The 20,747-nt window shown below is 54.3% G+C and overlaps 1 protein-coding gene across 2 annotated transcripts in view; it reads right to left on the bottom strand.

Moving 5' to 3' along the window:
* CCND2 (cyclin D2) overlaps positions 1–20,747 on the bottom strand; it is a 33,128-nt gene that overhangs the window by 5,967 nt on the left and 6,414 nt on the right. For both annotated transcript variants that reach the window (XM_059935136.1, XM_059935137.1), the window contains exons 3-5: positions 20,002–20,217; positions 17,265–17,424; positions 8,176–8,324 (exon numbers count right to left, since the gene is read on the bottom strand). In XM_059935136.1, the coding sequence (XP_059791119.1) occupies positions 8,176–8,324; positions 17,265–17,424; positions 20,002–20,217 (525 nt within the window). The remainder of the gene's footprint in view (positions 1–8,175; positions 8,325–17,264; positions 17,425–20,001; positions 20,218–20,747) is intronic.

Genomic DNA, 20,747 nt, shown 5'->3' with positions numbered 1-20,747 from the left:
GCAGAAGCCCAGGTGAGTTGTATGCACAGGACCTGGGCAGCGCTGGCCGAGATGAGGAGCCATTTGTGGCCACGCAGTGCCTGGTAATCCAAGGGCCAGCGAGATGCCTCCCGCCTGGGGACACTGGGAGGTGAGAGGGAAAAGGGGAAGGCCAGCCGTACAGACAGTGTGACAGCACTAGACTACCCAAGGGATAGATAAGAGAATGGACTGAACTACACTGACCCTCACAGCAACTGCGGAACCGCTTAAAAACAAGCAATCTGTTTTTCGCTTATTTACCGTTCCCTTAACTCTCATAAAAATACAACACAGAAACGTTCACAAAATTCTGGACACTTGAGCCGTCTAATTTGGGAATAGGCAAAAAAAAAAAATTGCTGCATTTCTTTGATATTAGTCTATATTTGGTAGGGAAGATTCAGAATGTGTTGATCTCAGGCAGATGTTTCTGTTAGCTGGGTGGCATGGGACACAGCGGCAATTCGTGGGTGTCACCAGGGAGGGATGGTGGTTGGTACTAGCAAGTGAGAGGCGAGCTGAAGAAATTGCTCTTAGGAGCTATTTCCCAACATCTTTCCTTGGCAAGCCTGCTTTCCTGTGCTCTCGTAAGCAGCAGAGACACATGGAACATATGTTAAACCCACTCTGCCTGGGTCTTGCCACAGTTTAATGTATGTTTCCCTTGTGCTTGTTTCACCGTGCAGCTGCCCACAGGTTACTGTTTGCCGAGCACCAAAGCGTTATCTCTATTTTCCAAAGATCTAAAAATAAAGTTGGGGTTCTCAGGAACGCCGTTTCCATACGCCCACGTTTTCCTTTCTTATCTCTCATCCATTTCAGCTTTTTATGAAAATCAAGACTGGGGGCAGTGGAAGACCGAGCGTTAAGGGCAGAGATGAAATTTCACCTGGAATGAATTAAGAGTGACAAGAAGGCAGGGGTATTTGCTGTCGCCCCACCAGACTTGCAGGCAGCCGCTAGGTTATTTTCCTTCTCTGACCTCAGTTTCCCCACTTGTAAAATAAGGCTCAGGAAACGCTCACAGACGGAGGATCAACTGAGATCGTTTGGACAAAGTGCTGAGTTCGACACACGACAATCATTTATTATGAACAGAAAGAAGTCCATCCTGGACTGTGAAAGAATTCCTGAGATTTCTTTGAAACGAGGTACGAACGAGCATTTGCTCAGGACAGGTGAGGCGGACAGTGCAGCAGGCACAGTGGGTGGAGCGTCCGGCAGGGCAGACGTACCCCGGCCCAGAGCTCTCCGTCCCCCCTGAGAAACAGCCAGGGACTGGCCACTGAGGACCCGCCCACATTTCTCAGACTGGCCTGTGGCCTCGCCTGCTCATGTCCTCTAACCTGCCTGACCCCCTAACTGGTGATTAGAAGCCGATGGGCCTCGTCCGCTGCCTCCTCTGCCCGCCCAGCACTCCTCCTCCAAGGCCCGTCCTGCAGTGGCCGTGCTTCTGGTCACTCACCGCTCACGAAGGTGCTCGGTGGTGAAGGCTAAAGGCAGGATGCTTCTAAGGGCACCTGCATTTCAGCGGAAGGTACCTGAGGACCCGAAAGCCTTATGATCTCAAACAATTAATCTTAAAGAACAAGGTTAACAACGTTAAAAACTGGCGATAGTCAAAACTCCTCTGGCTTGTCCCTGAGGAAGCTCCTGGCCAATCCTGTCCGACTTTCCTTCCTCCAAGGCTCTACTTCTGGGTCAGCACATCTGCTACCCCAATAATACGACAAACTCAGGATGCCGTGATCATCACTGCCTTAGCCACACCAGCAGCCGAGATGGATGGTCCTCCAAACAGGGAGACCGGGCTCTGGAGAGCTAACGAACTTGATTTGGGGCCACGGACAGTCTCCCTTTGGGTCACCCATGTTCCTATTGTTCCCGGTATTTAGACTTCCCTCCCAGCAGCCTTAGACCCTAAAGGAACAGTTCTGAGAAAGGCCTACAGGGAGGGCTGGCACACTGGGCAGTGACTTCTACGGGACTTGAAGAGAACACGGGCGTCGAATGTCATATTTATGTAACTTCCAGCCAAAACCAGCTTTCCCGAATAAAATGAAGAAAGCTTTCACATAAAACACAAACTCTCCTTTCTTGATCTTTCCAGTCCCATTTTAATTTCAATCGAAATCATTCCTGACTATGGCCAGCTCTTCCTCTTTGATACCCCTTACTCCAAGGGAAAAGGGATGACAATAGCAGTTCCCCCAGAACGGAGGGACCCTGAAGCCCACAGGCTCAGCTGTGACAGAGCAGGAAGCTAAAGCTCTCGGTGGGTCAGTGGTGTCCCTCATTCCTGGAGAGCGCTCTGGGGTCTCCGTCTAACCCTCCTCTGGTTCCACTGCTTCACGACTTGGCTGTCCTAATCTCAGTTTCAACTGCGGGGACCTCTTGGCTCTCGGCCAGATGAAAACCTACTTAAGGGCAAGAGCTTGTCTTGCATAAAGGATGTTGCACGTTCTACTCTGACAGTGGCAGGAAGGAAATCGGCATCCCTCTTCCTGGAAACAGAGCTCACTCCCTGCATTTTAAACCTTCCTTTAGGATTGCAGGAGCCCTTCTTGGGCGTCCCAGGAGCGTGTGAATTTCCTGTGAGCTGGTGGAAAGTGAGGTCCGAGGGAGGGTGGGCTGGTGCAGCCCCGGTCTTGCCGGAGCTGCAGCCCCGGTCTTGCCGGAGGGGCTCCCAATCTCCCGAGTGGGTAGGAGAGCGCCGGGGGGACCGGGGTGGGAGGGGTGATCTGGTGGAAGGAGGAGGCCAAGCCCAGAGAAGGAAACAGAAGGGGGACAAGTTGCAGAGCCTGAAGGGAACCCAAAGCGAAGCTGGAGAAGAGTGACGGCCATGTGTCCAGGGGCGGAGTTCTAAGGCGACACACACAGATCCTTACAGGATCTGAGAACTGGGGGCTCTGGGGGCCTTCTGGAGATCGAACAGCCAGCTGCGCCCACTTCACAGCTAGGGAACCCACCCGAAGCTGGCTCCTCTCCCCAATCACACCTAGTTAAAAACGAACCCTGGCCTTCAAAGGGCGAGACTCCCAATTCCAGAACTCTCTTCCCTGTGCACCTCGCTGCCTCTTCCGGGCTCTAAGGAAAGACAGGGCAGAGAATCTCCGAGAAAGGGAGACACAGTCCAAGTGGCCTGGAAAGCCCCCGACAGCGCCTCCGTGCACGGCGAGTGCCGCGGCTCCCGGCCCTCTGCTCCTCGGCAACCTCCGAAAGCACCAGCCGTTGTGTCGAGATGCCCCAAATTAAGCTGATTAGAAGGAGAGCCATAATGCTCGTCTGTCAGCCTGGACAGGTGGCACTCCACAGAGCTGGGGCTCGGGCAGGCCTCCAGCCCGATGATGCTGGGGCCCCTCCCCCGCCCGCCCCCGGCCCGGGGCCCGGAGCCCTGACAGCGGCGTTTGTGATGGCCGGCTCCTTCCCCGGCCCCACTTCCTCCGCGTGCTGGCTCCAGCCCCGCGCCCCGCACCCTCCTCGGCCCTGTGAATGGGCTGCGGAACTGCTACCATCAGCCTCCAGTGTCACTGCATCACGGCATTGTCACCACACACGCACTGCACTCAACAGGGGCACAAAGGGCTGAATGAGCCCCGGACCCGCGGCCAACTCAGGCACAGACAACTTAGGAAACTATCTCATTCTTCCTTTCTTCACAGCCTGGTGGGCTTATTTCCTTGAATACCAAATGAGGCCCGCGGCAAAAATCAAGCTCAAGCAGGAGCGGGAACCATCAGCCTCCATTTCTGTTTCCTCTGCCGTCCCACCCCCGGCTTCCCTTGCAGCGACTCTTCTGGAGGCTTCTGACCACAGGCCCTGTTCAGGGCGCAAAGGACAGTCTCGGGGACACAGGGGTCTTCAGGAGAAGGTGTGCTGTGAGGGCTCCGGGGACCAAGGCAAGGGTGGGGACCCTAGGATCCTGACATGCAGTCACAATCGAGTCTTCCCTGGCGCTGCGGACTGCCCATTGACAAACAGCATCCTAATATGGCCAAGATGACCCTAGGGGAGGGATGTCCTGGAATCTTCTTGGGCAATAGTTAAGAGTTCAAGGGACTTCCCTGGCAGTCCAGTGGTTAAGACTTAGCCTTCCAATGCAGGGGATGTGGGTTCGATCCCTGGTCAGGGACGTAAGATCCCATAGGCCTCCTGGCCCAAAAACCAAAACATAAAACAGAAGCAATATTAACAAATTCAATGAAGACTTAAAAAAAAAAAAGAAAAAAGAAGGTAACAGAGAGTTTTGGTGTAATCTAGGTAGAAAAGAATACATATAATGACAGGACGACTCACATCTCTACCTGTTCTGTTAAACATCTTCCAATAACTTCCCATCTTCATGGCCCGTGAGCCCCAATTCTGCTTGTTCATTAGTGACTCAGGAAAATGGTGTCACGTGAAAACAAAGTGACTTGCTCTAAGATAAAGTCAGGTAAAAGTCAGGGGACCCTGACGTATTGTTAATGTTAAGACCCATCTAGCTTTTCCAAAAGACCTAGGGAGACCAAAGCACTAGAAACACACTTGAAACCCACCTGCCCAGCCTTTGTCCCCCTTCCTTCCTCCTCCGCCCTCCCCACATCATTCCCCAATGACTCTGCCAGGGGATCTGGAGAAAAGGCTGAGTCAAAGTTGGGTCTCGTTCAAAAGAGTCTATATACAAGTGAACAGGGAGATAAAGGCTGGCACCAAGCTCCAGCAGGATGCCGAGGGGACGGAAGAGGAACCCCGATTCTGCCAGGGAAGTGGCCCAGTCGGTCCCCCCCTTCGCAAGCGGACCCTTGGCAACGGAAGCCCCGGTAGACGTTCCCCCAAAGCCAGAATGGCCTCTCTGGCTGGTGTCTGTTTTTAGCAACACTTAGGAGTAGAAGGAAAGAGTACTTAAAATACACCACCCTCTGAGACTTTTATTCCCTGTAAAACTGTCAGGCTTCTCACTCAGCTTTCTCTTTGGAATGAAGCGTTCCGGTTTATTTTGGCAACCAGAGCAAGCAACAGAGAGCAGCTTTCTCAGGGCCGCGTGGGTCCCTCCTATCAAAGCTCTCTGCCGCCGGCCAGAGAGCCAGAGAGATGGCTCTGGCTGTTTCAGGGGAGAAAGAGGGGATCCTCTTCCTACAGTCGTATCTCTGACAATCCACGGAAAAAGGACACCGTCAGCTGGCCCAGGTCTCTAGGTGCAAGGTGCGCAGGGCTAGCACACCACCGTAGGACTCTGGGGTCAAAGGCCGGCACTTCCCGATTCTTATTTGCCCGTGCACCAGGGCCCATAGGGCAGAAGGTGGTCTGGGCACTGGGCTTCCCTGTGGGAGGGCTCAACTTCAGTGTGGCCCAAGGACATTATATGTCTACGTGGGTATCTACAACTTTTTGTGGTAGCAATATATACACCACCCAGCACTGAGCGTCTCCATCAGTTTTAAGTGTACAGTGTTAGCTTTGAGTACATTCACTGTGTCGTGAGACCACCCCCCTCCTTCAGGACGTTTCTTCCCAAACGGAAACTCCATCCCCATTACACAATCACTCCCCCACCCCCTGGGCCCTGGGAACCTCTATTCCACTTTCTGTCTCTATGGATTTGACTACGTCTAGGGGCCTCGGGACCTCATATAAGTGGAATCACACAATATTTGTCTGTGTCTGGCTTATTTCACTTAACACGTCCAAGGCTCATTCATAGTGTAGCACGTATCGGAATTTCATTTCTTTTTAAGGTTGAATAATGTCCCATGGCATGCACATACCACAGTTTCTTTCTCCATCCCAAGGACATTTTCAACCACCAAGGGATGGCTTCTACTCTGCATTTTACGTTAGGCCCGGAGAGCTGCCTCCCGAGGGCTGATTGCCTGCTGCATGTCTAGTTCCTAACACCTGCTTAGCATCCGTTCGTTTGACCTTCATTTGCTGGGGTTTTACGTGCTTTACTGGGGATCCTCCACACAATCGCTACGTTCCTGGGTGACAGGAGCCCCGTCTTTTATTTTCCGTGTGCCGCCCACCCCCCAACTTCTTCCACGCTGCCTGTGCCTTGCTTGTTGTTCATGGGCCTTGCTCACAAGGTGACAGCCTGCACCAAGAGCTCTCCAGAGAGCACAGGCTGATGGGTGGGAGGACTTAGCGCCCCAAGTCCGGCTCGCACAATAGCTGAGGCACCGAGGACGTCCCCAGGGAGAGTGGGAGTGAGGCTCTGGGGACCCGAGGTAAGCTGGGAGCTTCCTGAGCTCTCCAACTGTTCTCTGAAAACGTGGTACACGCATGCTTGGTTTTTCACATTAAAATGTTTAACCCGGGGCCCACTGGTGAGAACGAGGCACATGTGTGCACCTCCATTCAACAGCTGCGATTTTTAGAAGGAAGCTCTAAGCCAGTTTTGTATCTAGCTGACCCAGTCTGACAGCGGACTAGGATGGCCTAGCTACACAGTATCTGAAAGGGGCAAGCAGTGTCTCCCGTATGAAAGGAGAAGACTGGTTTGCGGACTTGAAAAGCAAAGCACAGCCCGCGAGCTCCACGGGCACCCCAGGAGCGACCTCTGTCCATCTGAAGCCAGTAAGGGTGACACAGAGATGCGGGAGAGAGCTGGAGAGCCCGTGGGACAATCAGCCCATCAGGGCACATCTAGAAATATCCGAAGGAGGTTATAATGCTGGCGGGGGGGTGGGTGGGGGGGCAAACACTTGTCACTGACATTTTTGTCCCCGGGGGTCGAGGAGGGGCTGGTCTTCAGCCGGTTGGGAGTCCTTTTGGCAAGGCAGCCTTAATAGGAGATATTCAGAAAAGGAAGGAAGCGTATCATTTCTATAAATGCTAAGTTCCGTCCAAGATTTGCCTCTAGAGGATTCGAAGAGCATTCTTCCCAGGAAGCTGCAGTGGAGGGTCTTTTCGATCTATATTTTGGAAACCATGCTTCAGAAGCCTGTTTGGAGCCAGCATTTGAAAAGCATCTCTAAGAACTGTTTCAGAGGAGAACCCCTCCCTGTGCCATCTCCTTGAGATGGTAATGAAGGCCAAGGCAAAATCTGGGGGGGGAGGTGTCGGGGGGAGGCCAGCCAACTGCAGCCTTAGGCGTGCTGACATTTACCCTTTTGCCCAGCATCTCTGGTGGAGGCACCGGCCCCAGGCCTGTAAACCACATTATCCCTTATAAGTCAATATATGCCCACAGCAGGGCATTCAGAATCCCCCTGACCATCCAGAAGGGGTCATCACAAAGTTCCCCTGCATTCTTGAGCCTCTCCATGGTGACTTGAGAGGGCCTCAGAGCTGACACCCCTCTCTCGAGTGGCTTTAAACCAAAGGCCTTTTTCAAACAAAAAGATCCCAGGAGCTGCAGCGAGGGAGGAATGCAGGGTTCCCAGGCTGGGCGTCAGAGCCTCCAGGTTCTGGTCCCAGGCCGGTGACCCCGGCTTCTCCCCCTCTCTGACCTCGCAGAATCAACCTTCTAAGGACCGCAATTTCCAGCTAGCTGAATCAGAGCCTCCCCGGACCCTGGGCTGTCCCCCAATCCTCTCTTCTTCTAAGGAGCTTCAAATGCTGGCAACCAGAGTTACAGCCTCTGCACTGTCCAGAGGGCACCCAGAATGGAAAAATCTATAGCTAATAATAGTTCCTTGCATCTGTACGGCACTTAACTCTTTTTAAAGTGCTTTTTAATCCGTCATCACGTTGAACTAAAGGGAAGTTAGAGGCAGGCGGGGTGGAGAGGTCTGTGGAGGTGGGGGGCCCCTCCGTCTCCCAAGCCCTGAGGTGCAGGGGGGGCTCGCTCCCGCCCTGCCTGCCAGCCTCAGCGCGCGTGAGCAGGCGAGAAAGCTCCACGCTGGAGGAGAGGCAGGCTGCGGATTGTACATAAATGGAAACAAGCAACAGGCAACAAATCAGACCCATGGGGAAGCCCGGGCCACACAGGAAACTGGTCAGCAGCCCGCCCTCCCCCCTTGTCTCTGCTTGCGAAGTTCTTTTCTCTATTTGATGGCACGTGAGGCCTCACCTGCTGAATTTTCTTATGACCGCGGGTGCTGATCTCAGAAAACAGAAACCAACAGCAACAAACAACCTCTGCCACCTCCTCATTGAACCAACTGTCTCTCTCCCCCAGCTGAGGGAAGAGAGGCCTGGTCTCAGCCAAGAGGATGGATGGGGGCCACCTACCACGTCGGTGTTGGTGATCTTGGCCAGAAGGTCCACCAGGGCGTCGCCCGTGAGCGAGCTCACGTCCTCGTCCTGCTGGAGCCCACAGATGGCGGCTCCCACACTTCCAGTTGCGATCATCGACGGCGGGTACATGGCGAACTTGAAGTCTGCGAGGACGAGAGGCGGAAGGTCAGGACGGGGCGGAGGCAGGTGCTCCCCAGCCTGAAGACGCTCGGCAGGAGGATGGCACAAGTGGCCCCTGGTCCCCACGGATGCATCCTCTCCTAAGTCTTTCCTTCACGAGACGCCCTTCATTTGCCCATGACTGTGGCGGTTCCAGATTTAAAAGGAGACTGAGCAGAGCAGGGGAGGTCTGAGACCAGTACAGACAAGGTAACCCACGTGCTACACAAGCGACACGAGCCAAGGGCTCCAGATGTTCGAAGGAGGGGGAAGTACGAGCGGGTAAATCTTAGGAAGAACGACAGCCCTGACGTGACTCTGCCATACTCTCTGGACAGGCATCAAGGACTAAGATGGCTCAGAACAAAAGAGATGATTTGATTGAAAAAAAAAGAAAAGGATGGGACTTTCCCGGTGGTCCAGTGGTTAAGACTCCGTGCTTCCACTGCAGGGGGCCCGGGTTCAATCCCCGGTTGGGGAACTAAGATCCCACGGGCCATGCAAGGAAAGTGGGAGAAGCAGCCATGGGGGGGGGGGGGGGCGCGGGTGCTGGGGGGGCAAGTTTCACACAATTCCCCACGTCTACCCAGCGTCAAAGGCCCTCAGAATGTTAAGAGACAGGACAGGAAGTCAATCGAGCTCCCAATATTAGCCGTCCTAATCAGAGGAACGACTTGGTTTAGATTTTATGGCTTTGAGGCCTGAAGATCCCATTTTCTTGCTGGGGAAAAAAAAGAGTGGTTTGCTAGAGACAAGTGGAGAAACGATGGTACATTTGATGGGCTCGAACCCCCTCATTTTCCATCTATCCAAGAGCAACTACAGAGGATGCTTTTACGTACCAGCCTGGGAGCCCAAACACCAGTTTCTTCTGGGGGTGGGGGGGGGGGGTGCCCCAGAAGGTCTGGCAACCAAATCGGCCACTGCTGTCCATGGAAAGGAGGTAAGGATACACACCCCTTACCCCTGCTCCGGCTGCTAAGAGCTCCCACCTGCCGACACGGCCAGGACCTGACTCGTCACAGCCTGCGTAATCCAGCCCTCAACCACGGAAGCTGTGTACAATCCGTACCTTAACGTTGTGGATGAGAAACCGAGCTTTCCGAGTCTCCACGGCCCTCACCCCGCCCTGTGCTGATAGGTGAAAGAGGTGAGAGTTTTGTCCCTGATCCTAACTGCAGCCCCGGAGTGGAGAGCACCTTCTGCAAAGGGCTCTCTCTAGCTTTGCCATCATCCCAGTGAATTCACTGCATGTAGAAGTGGAAAGTTGGAGACAGGGGGATTGCTGTAGAGGGAAGACGTGGGTCACGCTTCCAATCCCAGCATAAGCACTGGGTTTAACCTACAGAAACAGTTCAACCTCCTATCTCCCCCTCTTGCTATTCTATCAACATAGTCCAAGGACGCACTTTTATCAGTGACCCCGTTGTCCACATCAGGTCAGTGGCGTCCTCAGAAACTGCGCTGGGTTGCTCAGCCAGGCACAAACCCTTCCCCTCCTGGCCGAATCCCATGAACACAGCAGGCCTGGCCGTCTGTCTGTCTTTCTCCATGGCCTTCTTTTCTTAGCCCACGCACCATCTCCACCTCTCGAGGGATGTACATATATTACGCCATTCCACCCAAAGCCTGCTGTGCTCTAACTCATCCAGAGCCTTCTCTGTCCCCACACAGTGACGAAGCCAGCCTCCCTGCCTCCCACTCTGCTGTAGGTCTCTTCACATGGGGTCACAGGAGTGTTTCTCTGCCCAGTAACCTCGTTAGCTCCCCCCCTGGGACATTCACAATGCAGAGGCCCTGGGCCCACACAGGCCCCGGGTGGGAGCAGCTGGCAGGGAAGGGCAGGGCAGGAGGGGATCCCCGGCCCCCCTGCCCCAGGCCTCAGCCCAGGAAGCATAGCCCACACACGCCTATCTTTGCATGCCGCTGCCTGCAAACCCAACTCCCACTTCCAGCAAATGAATTCACTCTGGCAGTCAGGGCGTGTGGATGGATGGTCCTGGGGCTGCCGAGAAGATCGTACCTCCCTTCTCGTTTTGTGGGAAAATGCCGAGGGACACTGTCCCCTGCCCCGCCCCCCAGAACTGGGGAGCACGAGCTGCATGAACACGGCAGCCTCTGGGCAGCACCGACAGGGCCAGGGAAGCCAGGGTGGCCCTGCTGAGCAGCAGGGCAGTGACCCCCTCCGGGGCCCCGACAACTGCCCGGCTCTCCCGCAAAGCCAGGTCCAGCCCGTGGGACCCTGGGCGAGTCACTTCCTCCCTCCCAGCCCCTTGGAGTCCCAGTTGCCTACGAGGAGGGTGGAGGTAGAGCAGCGAACTAACTAGTTCATTTTTCTAACCTCCACCTGCAACTCAGTACAGGGTCATGAAATTCATTTGTAGGTGGTGACCAGCATTTTTTGTTGTTGTTGAGTTGAACAAAATGTTAGAACAGGGCTTCCCTGGTGGCGCAGTGGTTGAGAGTCTGCCTGCCAATGCAGGGGACACGGGTTCGAGCCCTGGTCTGGGAAGATCCCACATGCCGCGGAGCAACTGGGCCCGTGAGCCACAACTACTGAGCCTGCGCGTCTGGAGCCTGTGCTCCGCAACAAGAGAGGCCGCGATAGTGAGAGGCCCGCGCACCGCGATGAAGAGTGACCCCCGCTTGCGGCAACTAGAGAAAGCCCTCGCACAGAAACGAAGACCCAACACAGCCAGAAATGAATAAATAAATAAATAAATTTAAAAGAAAAAAAAAAAATGTTAGAACAATTCTAACAACGTTAGACTAGAAAGTATCAGGAAGTAATGCAAGTAGTGAGAGTCAATACTGTCTTAAAAAACATCTGTATCGATTTGACGTACATTGACAGTTATCCTGAGTTGCGTTATAAAATGTATTTCTTCCTTTATGGTTTAGGTCAAAAAGTTGGAAGATGGTAGGCTGGCTAATCTTCCCGGGGCCTTCCAGCTCTAACTGGCTTTTACTTAAGGCTCTGGAGTAAAAACGACTCTCAAGGAAAAGAATAAGGAAGAGACAATAGAACACAGCACAGCTTCCCCCAGGCAGCAAAGTCACAAGACATCTCTCTCCATCGAGCAGTTCTGCATGGCCTCAGGGGCTGCCCCAAGACCACACCCAGGGACACCCCCTCTCTGCCGGTAGGGGAAACGGCAGAGAGAAAAACACCTGAATAAAACATCTGAAGGGTCGTGTCCTTGTACTAGCTCTTGTTAGCTACCCTCCACACTCACCTGTGGAAAGTTCCATCCAACCCATTCAGCCATTTCTGGAAACCTTAAACTTTTGGCTATGGAACTGGATGGAGATAGACTCACAATATTTACTTGAGGGAGGGAGCAAAAATAAAATCAGGCCTCATGAGCACGTGCTATGATCAAGACTGCAACTGTCCATAAATATATAAATAGAAATGCATCGACATGCATGCACATGGGGAAATTAGAATACAAAGATGTATGTAAATTTCCCCACCATCCAGTGGGGGAAACGTTATTTTATCTTCGCAAAAATAAAATACCAAGTTAACGATCTCTCCCAAATCTCTGAGTCTCTTGGTCAAAAACGCTGACAAGCTCTACGTTGGTGCTGTAGGTGTGCTCAGTGGTGAGGGTCATTCTCCATCCTCAGCTGCCCACCTGGAAAGCTGAAGTGTGTGCGACTTCCTAAGAACCCGCCCCCCCCCCTCCCCCCCGAGTGAGAGGCAATTAGCTGAGCTGATCGGACCCATTCCGATCGAGTTACGACGTGTTCCTCCCTGTTCCAGGCAGCACGATGATGATTCCTCCAAGACACGGGACATATGAATAGAATACAGCATGGCGCGTTCTAAATGGCTAGGTGACTTCTAAAGAAACGTCTCAAAGAAAGGAGGTGCCCACGTGGACAGGAGCATTAGAGACACACGCTTAGGAGGATTCCCCAAAGGAGGTGGGAAGGGTTTGGGCCAAGCAGCTCCAAGCACTGGAAGGTGGAGGCCACGGAGGCTGGTGACCTACCACCTACCAGCTGTGTGAAGGTGGGCAAGTTACCTGACCTCTCTGAGCCTCCATTTTTCCACCCACAGATAAGGATAATAATTATACTCTCATAGGGTAGTTCTGAGGATTCAGCTAAGAGAACAGTGCCTGGCTCTTGGTAAACAATCCACAACACCCACCACCAGCATCACTGTCATAGCCCCACTGTTCCTACCCCAGGGGCCCGCTGTGGGATCGGGGTGGACAGTTCTGACTGTCGGCGATTCTGTTGAGCGTCTGCAGGGATAAGGGGAAACAGCAGGCCCTGCAGAGTGAGGCCGGGGAGAACGAGGGCTCTGCTCTGGCCGCCCTGAGGCTCTTTCACTCTCAGTGTGTGTGTGTGTGTGTGTGTGTGTGTGTGTGTGTCGCAGAACCGACCTCATCGTGTCCCCACTGCCTCCTGCTGCTTTGTCAGCAGTGGGAGAAGCTGAGGCCTCACAGGGGGATGGAAAGAGGGCACAAGCACACAAGGAATGAAAGAGAAGTCGGGCTATTCATTCAGCTGGGGTCACCCAGAGCCAAGGAACAGGCCCCACACCCCAGCAGCCCTGACCTGACCTCCACCTTCTCGGTGAGGCCAGCAGTGGCCTCACGGGGAACCCCAGCTCCACCGACCAGCCCAGGCAGCGTTCCTACTGTTTGCTTACTTGGCAAGGAATTAGCAAAAAACAAGGTGGAATTCACCTGCTTCAAGACACTCCCTTTTACGGGTGAATCGATGAAACCTTGAGAGGTTAAGTGACTTGTCTAACGTCTGATGCCGGGCCTGGGCTTCAGATGGAGAGAGGCACCTGGACGCTGCACCCCAGTGCACTCGGAGACTCACCAGCAGCAGGTAAAGAGCTCTTCAGAGGCACCGCCCACGCCCCACTGGGAATACACGGCCATCTTTCCCATCAGAGGCCGGAGAAAAAGCCCAAAGGAAGGAGCCCGGGCTCAGGAGTCCAGGAGATGGGAACCCCTCCCGTCTGTGGCCCCAGCCCACTGTGGGACCCTGCAGAGACGCTTCACCACCCAAGGACCTCCTGGGGCCCCGCTGGGCTCCTTAATCTGGGCAAGGGCAGGAGAGCTGCTCCACGTTCATCAGCTTGGTAAGATTTCACTGAAGGAAGCGTTCTGAGCTAAGCGGGTTTGAAACCACAGATTACATGGCCCTGGGGATGGCTTTATCCCCATTGTTTTGACTATGGTGGCCGAGGCCTTGACCGGCAAGTGTGACCGCTGTGCTTCTGTTCACCACCAGGGGGCGAGAGGCGCTCGCTCCGAGGGGGAGAGAACCAGGGATGCCCTTCTCCCCCTCTCCTCCAACCTGCCTCAGGTGGGGTTTTAAAAGGCCAGAACCGGTGGGGGGCTGGACGAGGGCCCTCAGCCTGCTCCTCACCCACCTTACAGCCAGGTGGGAAGTGAGATGGGCCCTGTCAAGCTGCCCGTCCCCACGTACGGAAGAACTGAGACTCCCGGTTCAACAGTCCACTTCCCCGGGGCCCCGTGACCACTGCTCGGTGAACGGTACTCACTGGGTCGCAGATGGAAAGGGCTTTCCATTCTTCCTTCCACCTTCCAACCACCCAGGCAGACCTCGCTTTCTGGATCAGGGGCGAAGTCGTGGACCCTCTCTGGGCCACCACTGTCTGGCTATAACCCAGGGATGAAGCGTCACGAGACACGTCTAGGTACAGCCAGGAGGACGGGGAAGCACTGGGGTACCCCCATCCCTGGGGCCCAGGCCCACTGGGCAGGGAACCTGGATAGCTGAGGGCAGCACCTCGGGGTCGGGGGCTCCTAGGCACAGAGGGAGATGCGGGGTGCCGTGGGTAGGGAGGCTAAACACGTCCTCCCTCACCCCCGCCCGCGCCAAGTTCAAACTCAACGCCACTGGCTCTTCTAAACTAACTGGAATCATCTGTTCAGCATGATGTCATGCATCAGGAATCTCCCCCACGCCGGCGTGCGATCCTGAGTCATCCCAATGGTCTCTTTCCTCGTTGGCAGACTTGGGGGCTCTGCCATCAGAGCGGCACCAGGGGGATGCTAGGAACGGTCTGCTGCCCAGCGTCCAAAGCTCTAGGGAAGGCGGTTATGAAGGGCTCCCCCTCACCCCATGGCCTCCACTGACCAGCACCAGCCAGAGTTCCTGCCCCAGGGGCTGTTCAGGGCTGAGCAGGGGAGGGAAGAGGGCACCTCTCTCCGTCTCACCACCATGTGAAGCCTCAAGCCCCGGGAAGGAGGACTGACAGCCCTGCCCTTCCCGCTTCTTCCCCTTTCACACACAGGCACTCTCCACGGACTGCGGGACCACCGCCAGCTCTTTCACAAGCAGCTTTCCCCCTCAACTAGCCACACAGCCCCAGGGTCGCTGCCCCTGGCTGCCGGTGCTCCTGGAGCTCCAAGGCAGAACGTCCTGGATCCCTGGGGGGAACGGAGCAGGACCTGTGCTGCTGTAACTCCCGCCGGCCTGTCCTAGGCACGCGCCCATTCCTCACACCCTGGCCCCAGAACGAGGCATCTCATCTAACCGGAAGGTGTTCCCCTCAAGAAAAGCAAGCCCCTTGGCTTTTACTCCGTCAGGCCCGCGGCCCTAAAACCCCAGGCAGCGGGATGCCACGTGACTCGGCCACGCAGACAGTCAAGGGCAGATCAGGGGAAGAAATGCCTCTCAGGCAGGCTCATCCCCTCTAGACCCAGGAAACGTCTGAGACCCTCCCTGTGCTCTGAGCGGTCCACACGTGGCGCTCAGTACCCGGCTGGAGGAGTTCTCATTCCCATCCTCCCCTGCCCCTGCCCCAGGCTAGCTCCTCTCTCAAAAGGCAGTCTTCCCGACTTCCTCTGCCTCCCCTCAGACCTCTGTCCCGTCCCTGAATCCCAGCCTCCCTCCTCGGGCCCCAAACGTGGCAGCTGCCCCAAGGACCTGGCCAAGAAGGCCAGGAGTGGCGGATGGGACCCCCAATTTTAGAGAATGGGCCTTTAGGCAATCGGGGGATCTGCTTTTGGCCTGGGTCACTCCACCCACCCTCCCGACCCGAGTCAGAGATCAGCGAGGAGGAGTGGGCAGATGGACCCCAAAAGGTACGTCCGTTAAGAGACAAGGTCAGAGCAGAGCTCTGGCTATCGACAGCTGGGCGATGGGGGAGCACAGGGTCGGGGGTCAGCCATCCTAGAGAGAAAAGGGCTGGTTGACCCCTTCTCCACAGTGAATCATCACAATGGAGAGGAAGGGACAGCGGGGCCTGGGAGACAAAATGACAAGTCAATGAGGGGCTGACCTCTAGGGGCCAGGCCAGACAGCAGAAGGGGAGGAAGCAGAAGAAGGGCTACGGTCTGCAGGGCAGCAAGAATCATGGGCAAAGAATGGTCCCCCAGGGCTGCAGGAAAGGCACAGGGCACGGACATTCCACGAGGTTGGGCCTGGATCTGGGAAGCTCAGGGACGGGAAGCCCGCTCTGGGATCCACAGTGGGGGGCTGGACCCTGCATCTGAGCCCGCAAAGCCCGAGCACGACGTCCTGCTAAACTCAGATGGGGGTAGCAGGGTTAGGGTTAGGAAAGTCGTTGTATCCACTCAGTTAAAAGAGTCAGAATCGGAGACATTTTCACATTTAGTACCAGGGCACATCGCCTACACCTTGCCTGGTTGACAAAGGACCTCCTTGTACATCATCTCTCTTCTGATGTCCGTTTTCCTAACCACCTGAAAAGGCTGTAAGAGCATCCTGTGTCAATAGGCGTATTTTGCAGATGAAGAGGCAAAGGTTCAGAGAGGTCGCGGGGTGGTAAGTAGCAAAGCTCGACCTTTTGACCGTGAACAGGGCATGAACACTATTGCAGATAACGTGCTCATCTTTGGAAGCTCCAGAGTAACATGTAACAAGATACTGAAAGAAGTCAAGCCCCAGGCCCACCTTTGCAATTCCAGTACATACTCCTGGCAACCGTGAACCCCGCCCTCTCGCCCGGTGCGGGGGAAAGATCCACCCAAGCAAGTTCTTTCCCTAACACTTCTGATTGTGAAAATATGAACGCCTGACGCTCTACCCTGGCCGACGATGGGTCCGGAGTTTCTCCCATGGCCACTACCATTAGGGGGGAGGGAAAAAAAGATGGTGGAAACTGGCCAAAGTTCAGTGTTATGAGACTGCCTCAAACTTTAGACTGCCTTTAGTTTATCAGTTAATTGCAAAGCAAATGGGCCAACAAGGACGATGTATCCATTGCGGGATCAATGGTGGGTGTAGAGCTCTTAACATGAAAAGGCGGTTTCAGTGTTAAAGGCTGCAATCAAAACCCCAACACGTGGAGGGAGGGCAGCAGAGCCCAGGCTCAGGAAGCGGTCCTTGCTGAAAACCCCACATGTCCACCCGAACCCTGCACAAGGAGCAGCCGGAAGGCAGTACATGACCTGCAGCCAAAAGAATTCCTCTGGCCTCCCTCACCACTTATCAGGGCAGGCGGTATTTATCTTGACAGCGTTCCTCAGACCTGTATTTGCATCCCGCCCCCCTCCAAATTTCCTCTTGGGCTTATCTCCAAGCCATCCTTTTCCTCCAAAGATGAAAGATTGAAACACGACCAGAGGGCAGTATATATAATCTTCAAAGAGCACTTTAGACACCATAAAGAATATTTTAACGGGCGCTATTTTTTTTTTTCCCCCTCACCACACCTGTTCTCATAAACCATTTATGAGTTTGGCAGAGAGAGAAAATATACCAGCTGAGATAAAGGAAGGAAGAAAACAGCCCAGGAATGAAACCTTGGACTCTAGATTACTTGGGACCCCCCTCCCCTCGACCCCCCAATCCCTGGAAGTTAGGGCTGCGGTCCTCCTCCCGTTGAATCCCCCCCCCCCCGCCACCGCAAAGGCCTCCCCAGCACCCGGCCCCCACTGGGCTCCAGCAGCTCTTACCAGTGGCGCACAGAGCGATGAAGGTCTGAGCGTGCTTGCGGATCAGAGACAGCTTCTCGCTGGGCTGAGGCAGCTTGCGGAGGATGTGCTCGATGAAGTCATGGGGGGTCACAGCCGCCAGGTTCCACTTCAACTTGCCCAGCACCACCAGCTCCCACTCCTGGGGATGGAGGGAGGAAGGGAAGAGTATAAAACCCACAGGCTGACCTGGCATCCGGGACTGGGGGCTTGGCATCCAGACCAGTCTTCATAACGATTCTCATTAGGACACGGGGCTAGATTGGAAGGCGGGGCCGTTTATCAGAGTGGCCCTAAAGCTTTGAAGTGGGTGACGGCTCCTCTAAGGCTTCAAAGGTCAGGCTCCACTGAAAATAATGAGAGCCCAGGTAGCTGTTGCCAAGATGGTACTTTCTATTTCTCTGTCTCCCCAGCTCCCCGACCCACACCCAACCCTGACTTGCATTCCACAGTATGCTTCTGCCTGCCCACCCAGAAGGTTGAATCTACAGTTAAGATAACGCCAAGGTCATTGTAGCCCTTTGGTAGCAACTTACTGTATATCTATCACCAGATTAATAGTCTTTTTAATCCTCGTGGAAAAATGATGTACACAGAATAAAGCTCAAAATTAGGTTTCTTGGCCCAAATCCTTGGCAACCAATTAGCTTGCTCGTAGTCGGTGCCAAAAAGTGCCATTTTTCTCTCTGCTGCTAAAACTTTCCCCTGGACACGTAATGCACAAATCTTGGGAAATGATACTCAGACACGGGGCACCCTTCCACTTAAATGTTTCACAGGCCTTTGTTACCATGACTGAAGGACCGCATGGTCACTGGCAACCCCATTGTGCAGCTGGAGGTGATTCAGGGCAGGGTGAAGGTCCTTGTTCAAGGTCATAGAAGCCTGAAGCCCAAATGCTGGCACCATGTAACCCTGTCTCTTGTGGGCCTCTCACCAGCAGCCCACCTAGTGAAAAACCTTGTTTCTCTCCCTTGTTGGAATACGTTGGGGGAAACTGTGCTCAAAGGGAAACAAACCAAGGAGAAAGCCTTAAAAATACGTGCAGTCAGAGGGAAAAACAGGCCTATCGATCTATCATCATCAGCAGAATGAGCGACCAGCTTACCAGTGTCGTCCGTTCCCCCATTCACCCCAAGATCCCGACTGTCTTCCGCCTGTTAAGCTGGCCACCAGAGCCCTATTCTGCCTGCGACGCACAGCACCGGCTGGCTGTGCGGTGTGGGCCAATTCCCTCCCCTTCCCTGGCCTCGGCTTTCTTGTTGGTAAAATAGGAGGACTCCTCCAGTTCTCAACTTCTGGGATAAAGAGACAGAGACCGGAAAAAGGCAGATTTGTCTGCAGCAATATAAATTAGCTTGGCAAGCCCCTGGAAAAAAACTGGGGCGCTCTGAAAAATACCCGAGTCCCCCATCATGTTGAAACAATGAAGCAAAAGGAAGATTCGTTTTCCTCGTCTCCCGTGAGAAATATAACTGGATCCCAATTTTAACCATGCTCCCTTTACCTGCTTTCAAGTCTGCCTTGGCTTTTTACGGGAGGCTGGGGGTGAAAACCCAGATAGACTACTAAACAGTCAGTGTCTTCCAAGATGGCTTGAAATTCCAGCTCTCCTTCTCACGGGGGAATGTGAGTATAAACCACTCGACTTGTACCATTATTAAAGGAAGCAGAACTCCTAGAAGAAAGCACCTTTCTGGGCCTCCCGGACCAAACCAGCAGCAGCTGAAATCTGGCAACTGTTCAAAGGTGAGGTCATTCATGCCCCTCTGCATTCTCGGAGATTCCTCCCCATCCTTGCACATGTCTGCCGCTAGGTGGCAGCACAGCCTCAGGGAGGAAGGCCTCTCACAAAGAGCTCAGTTCAGGCAGCCAGTCCCGGGTCCTGTGGACTTAGTGCAGGCCTGGCCAGCAGGGAGGGGGAGGAGGAGGCGGTGGGAAGAGGGGGCCCCTTTTCCGAACAGTTGGGAGATAGGCTGTGCAGATCACTGAAGGTGGGCCTCTGGAGCTGCCCAACCAATGCCACGCTGCTGCCACATGGCCGTCTTAAGTATGAAGCTACAGGGGCAAAGAGTCCTATTGGGTGGGAAAAAGGTTTGCGGGCAGGAAACCAGAGTCCAGACAGGACCCCGTGTCTATGTAGACGTAACAGCCCCACCGGAGACAGGAATCCAGGCCTCCCAACCCTCTGACAAAGGGCCCAATTTGACTCTGCTCAAAAGCCAATGAGCTGGTATTTAGTGAACAGCTATTATGTGCGGGTATCTTGAGACTCTAAGAGGTGCCTAAGACCTACCTTTGAACTCCCCGGTTCTTAGGAGACCCGCCACATGTGTATTTGAGAATCACGTGAGAGGTTGATTACTGTCTCGGAATTCAGCGATTGAAAATTTGGAATTTAATTAAAATATTTTATCACTGTGTTTCATGCCTCCTTTGCATACGCAAGCGGGCGCGCACACACTGCAAATGAATCTCACCAACACAAGTCTCCCTGAGTGAGGATCTTATTCATGGGTGGAGTCTCGGTACTTCGCACAGAGCCCAGCACACAGTAGGAACACAAGGAGCCTCGTGTTAAAAGAGTTCCCAGAAGTGTGAAAACTTCAGTGATGGGTAATTTGGGGTCCTATGGATCTGTTCTGGGAGCAGCGGCATCAAAGTATATTATTAGGATAGGGGAGAGCAGAAAGGCAGGGAGGAAGGAGGCAGTCATTACCAGCAGCTCCTGAGGCTTGATGGAGTTGTCCGTGTAAATGCACAACTTCTCAGCGGTCAGCGGGATGGTCTCTTTGAGCTTGGAAGCCAGGAACATGCACACGGCCCCCAGAAGCTGCAGATGGGTCTTCGGAGTTGGGACTCCGGCCAAGAAGCGGTCCAGGTAATTGATGGCCAGAGGAAAGACCTCTTCTTCGCACTTCTGCTCCTCACAGACCTATGACACGAGTGGGACAGGGTCGGGGTGGGGGGAGACCATAGTATCAGGAAAAGAGGAAAAAAGGGAAACCGCACAATCTAGGGAAACGACAAAAATATTGAATTTGTCGGGGGAGGGGGGGAGGGGGAGGGGAGTAGAATAAGCGATCAGAATGAAGGCGAGGAAATTGGGGTCAATCTGAATGGCCATCCGCGCTGGGGTCCTCCCCGGGAGCCTAAAAACTCAAAGGAGAGGTGGGTTAAGGACCCCGAGGCCGAGGGCGCAGCAGCTCCGGCCCCGCCGCCCCCGTGGGCCGCTCACCGCTCCGCTCGCTCGCACTCACTCACTCTCTTTTTTGGATTTCGTCATCTTTTCAAAAAATCAATAAAAATATTCTGGAGGCTCCGGGGGTCTCGTTCTTGGTCTCATTCGGACCCCCAGACCCTGCTCTATCATTCCCGACAATTGAAAAAATTGTCGGGGGCAGTCCCCGCGGCCCAGGCGCCGCATTTGGGGGGGTGGGTGGGGAGAGGTTGGGAAGCGGGGGG

This window comes from Balaenoptera ricei, chromosome 10 (assembly GCF_028023285.1).
Source record: "Balaenoptera ricei isolate mBalRic1 chromosome 10, mBalRic1.hap2, whole genome shotgun sequence".
Classification (NCBI taxonomy): Eukaryota; Metazoa; Chordata; class Mammalia; order Artiodactyla; family Balaenopteridae; genus Balaenoptera; species Balaenoptera ricei.
Note: the sequence above shows the minus strand (reverse complement) of the source record. Positions and strands in the feature narration are given on the sequence as shown.